General features: G+C 38.8%; 1 protein-coding gene across 1 annotated transcript in view; it reads right to left on the bottom strand.

Moving 5' to 3' along the window:
- Positions 1-5,331: 5,331 nt before the first annotated feature.
- LOC108681352 (discoidin domain-containing receptor 2) overlaps positions 5,332-10,674 on the bottom strand; it is a 28,796-nt gene continuing 23,453 nt past the window's right edge. Inside the window, exons 4-7 of the mRNA XM_047880361.1 lie at positions 10,067-10,214; positions 9,713-9,963; positions 9,063-9,267; positions 5,332-8,369 (exon numbers count right to left, since the gene is read on the bottom strand). Coding sequence (XP_047736317.1) covers positions 6,715-8,369; positions 9,063-9,267; positions 9,713-9,963; positions 10,067-10,214 — 2,259 coding nt within the window. The 3' untranslated portion in view covers positions 5,332-6,714. The remainder of the gene's footprint in view (positions 8,370-9,062; positions 9,268-9,712; positions 9,964-10,066; positions 10,215-10,674) is intronic.

Here is a 10,674-nt window from a genome sequence, read left to right as displayed (position 1 = left end):
ACCTTGGTGTTGCGAAGCTATAGCCTTTCAGTTGTGTAAGCTGCCGTAAACTGATAACTTGCACCTGCACGCGAATTTCCTTGTTTACTTCTTAGCTTTGATGTTGTTAACACTTGGAAATTTTGTGTCCAACTGAACAGCGAACGCAAGGTGGCTTAGCGCGGCTCTAAACTCAAATTTACGGCTATTGGCCAATTAACCGGTAAGTGTTAACCCTTTGGCACGCGGGCACAAACATCCGCAGAAATTTGAATTTCCGAGGCTGGTAAAAGAAAGTATGGAAAATTCGAAGGCAATATATAATTTAACTGTTAGATTTTTGAAAAGTGAATCACACATCAGTTGAGGATTTCATCATCGAGTGAATGACATTAATTAAAGATATGTTGCATCTTCAATGTTATAAAATATGCTACAAGAAGTTAATTTCTATGTCTAACCCTCAATTTTCTTATGTTAAATGGCTATATTTTATTCTTATATCCAGTAGGACGTGATGATTGTAGGCAACGATTAGCAGATAATTGTTTCGAAATAGCATTTTCGGACGCAAATTTCATGTTACCATTCAATCTAAATCTGCTGTGAAAATACTTTATTTCTCGAACACGTGTTAAAAGGTAAAAGCTTGAAAGCAACTTGGGTAGTGCCGATAGTAGGCACAGTATTTTCTCTAAGCATTGCTAATAATATGCATATTTTGTCACCTAAGCAATGCCGATAATCCGCTTATTATTTACTCTGAGGTGAATTGATGCCATATGCAATTGCTCGCGAATAATTCCCTCCATCATAAACTCTCAGCCAAGTGTCTCACCCGTTTAAAAATACGACCGTGAAGCACAGGCTAAATTCACCATTAGCGTAGAATTTACGATAGCCACACCAATTTTCGAAAATGCATCCACATCACAATTTATGTGCTTGCGGTTGTTCGGTCAACTTCTATGCACGACAGTCGAGGCCGTTGGCAAATTGTTCTTTTTATGACCCATAAAAAGAAGGCATAGAAGCGCTAAAAAAAATTAACGTGATGCTGGCCATCGAAGATCTGCTCGGCATGCAACGAAGGCAAATGTTAGCCATTGGATTGCGGCAAACCCTAGCCGTGGCTTAATATAACGCCGACTTGTGAATTAATTGAGTGCCGATGCTCAGTTTGAAGACGTATTTTCCAGACGAAGTAATTATTCCCAGAAATCTGATGGACAAAAATTATAGCGTAACCGTAATTTCAAAAGTCAATCGCCGTTCAAGTTTCGAATAAAACTTGCCTATTGTGGGTGACTACGTTGATCTGCGGCCGTTGGAAACTAGAGAATCGTACGCAACTTCAATTGACAGAACCATTATACTGAACGCTCGACTTTCCGCCTGTAAGAATTATCGTGCTTAGTTCTGAACCCGGGCAGAATCACTATACTGGAGGTTCTATTGTCTGCCTGCGAGATGTTACATGCATAGTTCTGAATCCGGGCAGAACCACAATACTGTAGGCTTGACTCTTGCCTGCAAGAGTTATACTCAGTTCTGAACTCGGAAAGAACCACTATACTGAAAACTCAACTCTCGCCTGTAAGAAGTATCATGCTCAGTTATTAACCCTTCAGAACCACTATACTGTAGGCTCAATTCTCACTTGCAAGAAGTATCATGCTCAGTTATTAACCCTTCAGAACCACTACACTGAAGGCTAAACTCTCGCCTGCAAGACGTATCATGCTCAGTTATTAACCCTTCAGAACCACTACACTGAAGGCTCAATTCTCATTTGCAAGAAGTATCATGCTCAGTTCTGAACCCGGTCTAGGCGTCCAGCTGAGCTAGCATAACATCTTGTATCAAGTGGCCTACCTAACCATTTAGAAGCATCGCCGTGTCAGAAGCGACCGGCCAAAAGCCATTCAAAAAACACCGATAAAGCGCCTAAGATTTGCAACTGCGCTTTGCTGTCATAACAAGTTTTCTAAAGGGCAGTTGAAGAGGGATCTCCTAACTCCGTTTCCCACACTCCAGCTGACTTAGAGACAAATTTTAAAAAGTACTTTTGAGTGTCTGCAACAGCAGAAACCTAAACCCTATTACGCGACTCTATATTACATGGCCAGAGTCGAGCAGGTTGTAATTACGATGCAGTGTCTCAGCATTTCGCGGCACAGCGCAAACACAGACTGCAATTTTCTTGCGTTTCTAGGTTACTCACTCAGCAGCAACGGGCAAAACCACTGGAATGTTTCTAGAAACAAAATTTAATTGTCTAGAAGTTCCATAGATTATCTGGCGCCGGTGAAGAAACTCGTGCAAACTTACGCAGGTTTGTTCAATTTATCTAACCCACACAACTCACTTCAACTGCAAAAAATTACTCACCTTTACTAATCGCGATTATAACTTGATTCCTGTCAACTTTCATTCTCTCAGCTCAATGGCTTACAGTTTTCTTTCACGAGCAAGTCCCTTTCACTGGCACACGTCATGGCTCATTTATTCTTGCTTCGTAACAAAGCTGATGGGCAATATAAAGCTGAACTTATTCCAGTCTGAACCTTAAGCATCCATAAAGGCAGCATTCGGGCTTAATAGTTCACATGCATGCAAACAAATAATAATGCACGTGGCTCACTTTATCATATGTAAAGCTTATTGATCCAAATGGTTCTATTCAGGACCATTTGATCCAAATGGTCCCAAAATGCTTATTGATCCAAATGGTCCCAAATGGTATATGAGCCTGAACAGGGCTCAAATTCCGAATGGTTACTAGCTGTAGGAAATGAGACACTGTTTTTATCTAATTCTGGATATTTTTCCCCGTGTCGGGGAGAATTTTTTGAAGACAATGATGGGCATCTGCCCAACGTCAACTTATGTGCGGTTATGGGTAACATTTTAGCCAACGGCGCGCGGTCAATAATGAGACATGATAGATCAGCAATCATATAATCGAAGGCGTATTATCAACGGCCACTCACTCGACGATCCTTTCCAGATTGAATATGTGCCCTGAACTGTCGAGAAATAATAAATTTTTGTGGAAAACAATTTCCTCTCGAAATGTGAGCAATAAAAGCTTATTGAATATGATGCGGCTACGACATTTTATGCACGCGGATTGCCTGTCTGTTGTGATGCACGGACTGCCTGTCTGTTGTGCTGCACGGACAGCCTGTCTGTTGTGCTGCACGGACAGCCTGTCTGTTGTGCTGCACGGACTGCCTGTCTGTTGTGCTGCACGGACTGCCGGTCGCTAATTATTAGTCAATGAGAATAAATGGAATTTCACATCTGACTGAGTTTTACAGGACAACGTGGAGCTAATTTTAAATAAATTTGAGGTTTTGTAATGGAAACCTGTTTAAGATCTGTGAGTGGTAAGTGATTTTTTGAGTGATTTTATTTTTTTATTACAAATAAAATAAAAATCCGTGGCATATACTCGGCTGCCCAACAAATAAATAATCATTTATTAATTATTGCATCATAATAAATACTCTAAGTAACTTTTTCATTGATTTCAACAACCCAACTGGAATTATCAAGAAAAGTAATAAATATTTCAGCTTCAAGAGTCAGCTTATACATATTATGCAAGCAACTTCCCGTCAATCTCCAGGGTATATAGCAAGATAGTATATATTATCATATATTTTATGACATCATAAAGATTATATATAAAAGTATTATACCCATCACAGTATATCGTTCTCCAAAATCTTTCATCACCTAAGAACTCTAGATGGTTATATAATGGTGGTGGATGTTAGAATGGTGGTGGGTGGTGAGTGTTAAAATGGTGGTACATCACGTAGATTATATATGATAGTATATTGTTCTCCAAAATCTCCCATCACCTAAGAACTCAAGAAGGTTATATAATGTGACACAGATATTGCAAGATATTATATATTATCATATATTGTATGACAGCATATAGATTATATATGATAGTATAACGTTATCCAAAATCTTCCATCACCTAAGAACTCAAGAAGGTTATATAATGTGACACAGAACCGACGTAACCACAGAGCGCGCGTGTCTGGTGACGGCCATCTGTGCTGATGGCTTTACTGGCCCGCGGCGATGGCAGACACTCAGGAAATAAATGCGTCTTTTTGTCCAAATCGTGAGCCACTTTCTCCACGTAGCACCAGTACGTCATTTTTCTGTCAGGATGGTCTCAAAAGGGAAAATAGTGCTTCGCAATTTAGACAAAGTACCACCAATTTCTCTGAGTTTACGTCACAGCCGCTCTCGTCTCCGAGGCCCGTATCATCAATAAATGATTTCGATTGCCGGTTGAAATTTATAATTGAGGCAGAGCGGTGATAATTCTTACAAGTGACTAAATTCTTATAATTGTCTCAAGTTCTTACGGTGGCCTCGAGTTCTTACGGTGGCCTCGAGTTCTTACGGTGGCCTCCAGTTCTTACGGTGTTAGACTTATGGCCTGGGAATTATGTTTTAGTAATTAGACTCGGAAAGCTCTTGAAAGTGAATTACTTCACTTAAAAATATTCTTAAGAAAATCTGGATTGTTTGCACTCGTAAATTATTCTGTAAAAAGTGTAATTTGCTATTCTAATTCAACTTTGATACCTCAGTTGTTTGTGGTGGTGTTTACACATCATCCAAACACTGCAGAAAATTCATAAAATTCTTATTTAAGTGAAAATTCTCATTTACATTTCCACTCTCTCCACATCCACTCATGTGATTGAACGTTTTAGTAAAACCGACCCTCGTAGATACTAGAAAATAAAGGGTAATGAATATCATATGGTTATGTTCATTTTACTCACTTAATCTTAAGTTTGCTCACTTATGGAGCGCGTTGCATCGAGTGAGCAAACTGTCATGAGATTGACGAATACTTATGGAATTTTAATTTCTTTATTTATTGTTTCTAGAAATATTTCCGTGATTGACTTTATTTTTTAGAGGGGAAAATATTAAATAAATAAATAATATCACTTTAAATGTTCATTGATGAGCATAATGAGTTCATAAGTAAGCATAAATGTTCATTAATAAACATAATTTGTTCATTAATGAGCATGTTCATTAATGAGCATAATTTTGTTTAATAAAGTAATTTCGTACATATTCTATATTTATTTAATTTAATTATAAAAATTACAAGTTGCTGCCGTGAATTTGTAAATTGAACCATTCGGAACCTTCAATAGTTTATCACGTAACCACATTTTTTTTAATATAATTTAGAGAGCATTGTATACACCTATTAAGTTATTTTATTTGGCACTCTAATTAAGAATCATTAAAATCGAAAAAATTATTCAATCTCCAGATTACATATTTTCTGGAGAATATTTAAATAAATGTAATAAGCATATATACATATTATATACGCAATTAATAATACAACTTCCAAGCCTGGTAACTATAAAAACCCCTACGCAACTATTGTCTGCATGGTAATTGACAATAATGATATTCCGTGTATATACAATTAAAAATATCAATAAGAAACTTAGTGATCGAAAATATCTCATCACAAGGGAGAAGCTATAAATGTATCCTATCATTGCTCTTGCGATAAAAAAAACTATAAAAATTTACTTCCAAATTTCAATTTCATTCAACATTTTTTCTGTTAACTTGCATTTATCTTCATTTTTCGGTGCTGAAAGATAAACGTGTGAAAAACATTAACTAATACAGTATATAGTTAGGCAGCGGTGATCATAAATTTTTATCTGAGATCATTATCTTCAATCAGCATATGATGATAGACCAAAATATAAGTTAACATAGAAATGGTTTTATGTAGATGGTGCGTATACGTTGGTCAATATTTCTTTCTTGAAATCGAACGCAATAAATTTATAAGTCTGCGATCAAAGTCAAAAACGCCACATTTGACTTTAAATCTTATTTTTTGGCAGCGATGAAACTTTTATTTTGCATGATGGTTCGTTGCTTTGGAAACCACATAATCTAATATACGATTTGCAGCGTATTTGAAATCTTGCATATATAATTGTATTTTTTGGCCGCGTTGAAACTTTCATTTTGCATGATGGAAGACGTGCTTCATCGAGCATTATATCATATTAAAGACGGCTCCTAAAATTCTTGCAGTCTCTGTTATTAAAAAGCTTTATTTCAATATAAGATATTTGAAACAAATCATTGTAAATTAATTTGATCACAAATTTTCAAAGCCTCAAATTTAAAGAAGATAAGTCTAATAATTAGGTCATAGAGTAAAGTAGAAAATAAATAGATTCGTAAAGTTAGGCTTGAAATAAAGAGATCACATAAATTACCCAGAAATTGTTATTTCTTTGGAAATAAAGCTAGAATCACCAAAGGAAAAGTAACCTTCGCAAAAAATGCCAAGAATAAACATCACACTTGAAAATATATAAGCACAGGATAGGCAAATTCAGTTTATGAAAATATAATACTCAAATTTATGGCGGAAGCATTCATCTATGTTGCTATTGTTCCTCGCTTTCCATATTTGACGGTATAAAATATAGTGAACATTTCCAGAGACCCGAATATACATTAAGGTGCCTTAAACATTGAAGATCGTTAGCTCAGGCACCACATTTAATAATCGTTGGTCCGCGCAAATCGTCTAATCGCGGTTCTATTCATAAAAATATTCACATTACGTTTACGTGTATAGTATTCCACAGTAAGTTACAAGAAGCAACTATCGGGGCGGTGAATAACGCAAACTTATTCCCGGTAATCAAGGACATAACCAAGATTTTTTCGTTGTAAAAACATGAGAATTTCCCAGAACGGCGGCCTTTGCCTCTCAGTTGACCTCCAGCACGAAGTCATCATCTGGTACACCTCCTTACACGTCAGTTCTGGCTGAGGGAGGAGAGGAATCGGGTCTTGGGTCTGGCATGACCTGCAAATGTGTTCCACGACTGCAGAATCACTGAGATCATCTAATGGTCGCTCTGCAGCGTACGTTAAAATCTCCCAAAGTGTTACGCCGAAACTCCAAACGTCACTCTTGGTGCTAAAGCGCGCGTGCAGAATAGACTCAGGAGGCATCCATCGTATGGGTAGCAGTAACCTGCCCTCGATGTTCCAGTAGTCGCTGGCATACAGCGCACGAGTCACTGCAAAGTCTGACACTTTAACCCTCAACTTCTTACCTACAAGGCAGTTTCTGGCGGAAAGATCTCTATGCACTAAATTATGGGATTCCAAATACTTCATTCCGGATGCGATCTGTGAAGATATGTACAGTAAGGCCCCGTAGGAGAGATTTGGCCGATTCTCCACTAGACAAGAATTTAAGGTGTTATGGCTCACAACCTCATTATTATAATCATGGAAACGCAGAAACTGATATAGATCACCGTATTCAGAGTATTCAAAAATGGCACTTAGTGGATCACAAGGCACGATTCCAACCAAACCCGCAATGTTAGGATCACTGATATTGCTGAGTATGCGGATTTCATTGCGGAACTCTTCCTTGTTAAGCTCGGATACGATAAGTTTTAGAGTTTTGATGATATGCAAGCATTTGTTCTTCTCTATGTCCACTCCATCCTGCGGTGCAGTCTGGTCTAGAGCACACAAATGCACGACGCCATGAGTACTCTCACCGAGTAAATCCAATAATTTGAAATCATTTCTCTTTATTTCTAGCACGGGCAGTTCACTCCTGAGGGTGACCGACTCTGGCATAGCAAACAAAGAAGATCCTACCATACCCCTGATGTCGACACCGAAGCGGCCGGACAGATCCTTCTTGGCTTCCTTCAGCTCGGGATCGCTGCTCATGTCCATCAGGGATCCCGGGGGCATTGTTACTGGTACAGGAGGAGGGATTTTGTAAATATCCATCAGAGAGGGAGGATGCGATGTGGACATCGTTGGGATAGCGTAGTCGGATGAGTCTCGAGCGCCGAGCATTGGTTGTAGAGCCTTGTCGGACAAAGAACTGCCTTGGGCGAGTGTGTAATACCCAGGGTTGTTTACAGGGCCTTTGTAGGGCTCCTGGTACATTGCTGAGGACTCGTCATCCTGGTTTGTGTCGCCATAAAACCGGCACATCGACCGAGGAACGCTTCCGGTTCTACCGGTCATATTGAAATGCAAATCATTCATGTTGAGAGCGACTTTTCTTTTGGCATTTTTGACAAAAGGCGGAGTGCTTTTATCTTTGTTTGATATTTTCTTCTTGTAGAAGAGTACGGCCAAAACAATTAGCACCAGGCAGAAGATCACCCCCAAGGTGGCGAGGCAGCCAATCAGCACGCCTGATGACCCGTCGTCCGCTGGGACCACGGCGGGGCTGAAGACCCGCATGTCCACGTCCAGGGGGACCGGCCCGTCCTCAACGGGTAAGTCGCAGTCGCAAGGAACTGGAGAAGAAATTACAATGTCTTTGTCAGGACAAGATAATACGAAAATTTTCAAAGAAAATAAAAATTTTAATACGAACATTTTTCAAGGCAAATACGGAAATTTTTCGAATGAACTACGAAAATTTCCAGGGAATAATAAATTTGCACATTTAATGACTTTGCGTTTGTGAAAACTGTAACGCACTATAGAACTATTCAAACAGCAGCCATTGATACAACTGAAATTATTTTTGCAAGTTAACACATTTTAAAAGTATACATATGTTATCTTCATGAATGTGTCGAAATTCTACTACTCATAGATATGTGATTGTATTGATTGTTGAAATACAAGAACCTATATAGTACATTAATGCAACTCAAGTGTCAATCCACTAGCAGGAACATTATTTTAGTTTCACAATTTACTGAAAGAAATCTGTCATTTCTCCTGGAAGGAAACTATAAATTTAAATTGCACACACACTTCTCCATCAGTTTAAACTTAAAAGGACTATGTAATTAATTTAAGTTACTAGCCAGAGTCTAAAGTCACTTCTTACAAATGTCGGGTTACTCACCCGAATCAAAAATCACTTTTGCAACATTTCAACAACATATTCAACAACATTTCACTGCACTCACACGAGTATAAAATCACTTCTGACAACATATATGACAACATATTTGACAATATGCCAAGCTACTTACCCGAGTCAAAAGTCACTTCTGACAACATGATCCACATATGGGCGAAGTAAAGCATGAGTTTAACCTTCTTGGCGGGAATTTGTTTAAGCAAAATTGTAACGTTCCTCGATTTCTCGAAGACATGATCAGGCTCAGCCTCGTACGTCACGCTCTTCGAGTAATACTTCCCGCCGACGCTGAAGTAAAGCTTAGCCTGCGAGAAAATCTGTGGGCATAAAATTAAACAATTTAAGTGGTAGCAAAATACCGCGAAAAAGGAAAATGTATTTCGAACGAATTATTTAAGCTTGAGAGACTGGATAAATGTAAATATTATTTGTGAAATATATTATGAATTGTTTTTGGAAAGAAAACTATTTACTCTGAAATAATACTTATTCATCTAGAAGTGAAAGTTATTTATCAATTCCGTAAACTTTATATCAACAACCTCTCATAAACTAAAATACGTAAAATATAAAGAAAAGATCATTCATAAAAAGTGCTGCGTCACATTCTATAAATAGTAACACCCTCTGCACGTAACACTGCTACGTTCGTACGAGTATACCCGGCCAAACCGAGTTGAAATTACCCACAAAAGTGTAAAAACTTCATCTTAATTTGAACAAAGTAACACTGATATCTCTGAGTGATGGCCCGCCACTTGCCTGCACGTCGCGCGAGAAGAAGTTGTTCGCGTGGAGGTGCACGGCAGAAAAGTTACGCAGCTCGTCGAACTCGAAGGTGATCTCGACAGGCTGTTGCCCTCGCGTTAGGTTACGCCAGCCTACCCACTCGTACCCTGGTGAGGGGAGAGGGGCATGAGGGTATGAGGGTAGGGGGAAGGGTATGAGGGTAGGAGGGGAGGGGGAGGGGCACGTGAGTATGAGGGTAGAGGGAGGGACACGTGGGNGTGCACCTGTCACCACTCACCCGTGCACCTGTCACCACTCACCCGTGCACCTGTCACCACTCACCCGTGCACCTGTCACCACTCACCCATGCACCTGCCCACCACTCACCCGTGTACGGGCAGCCGTATAGCTCTACCCGCATGCACACGGTGCGCGGGTGGTCGCTGTACGGCACGAAGCGTAGCCGCGACGCTACGATTGGCGGCGACAAAACCGAAGCCTTCGCCAGGTAAGTGTTCGTGTTGCCCTCCAGGAACTGCGTGCACGTGTCGGAACGTCGAGTGAGATTTGAGTTTTACCAATATTTTGGTAAAATCATCTAAAAATTTTGCATTTTTTATGGATTTTATTTGTTCATTTTATTACGTTCATTTTATTACGTTCTTTTCGTCTACATCCTTCAGTGCAAGTAGAATATTTCACGACACCTACCTATTTATCTCCCTGGAATTATTCAAGATTCCCTCGCAAATATCAATTATATTTAAAATCAATTAGAAAAATATGTATTAATAAATCGTAAAATTCTATACACTAGTTGAGACTGCACTTATGCAAACCTTATTATATATTATGCAGAACAGGGATATATATGAAGAACAATCATATTTTTATATATTATATTAACATATATTATGAAGAACAACCATATATGCATATATTATATTAGCATATTTTATGAAGAACAACCATGTATGCATATATTATATTGGCAT

Source organism: Hyalella azteca, unplaced genomic scaffold, assembly GCF_000764305.2.
Source record: "Hyalella azteca isolate HAZT.00-mixed unplaced genomic scaffold, Hazt_2.0.2 contig5311, whole genome shotgun sequence".
In the NCBI taxonomy this organism is placed as follows: domain Eukaryota; kingdom Metazoa; phylum Arthropoda; class Malacostraca; order Amphipoda; family Hyalellidae; genus Hyalella; species Hyalella azteca.
This window is presented reverse-complemented; position numbering and strand designations above follow the sequence as displayed.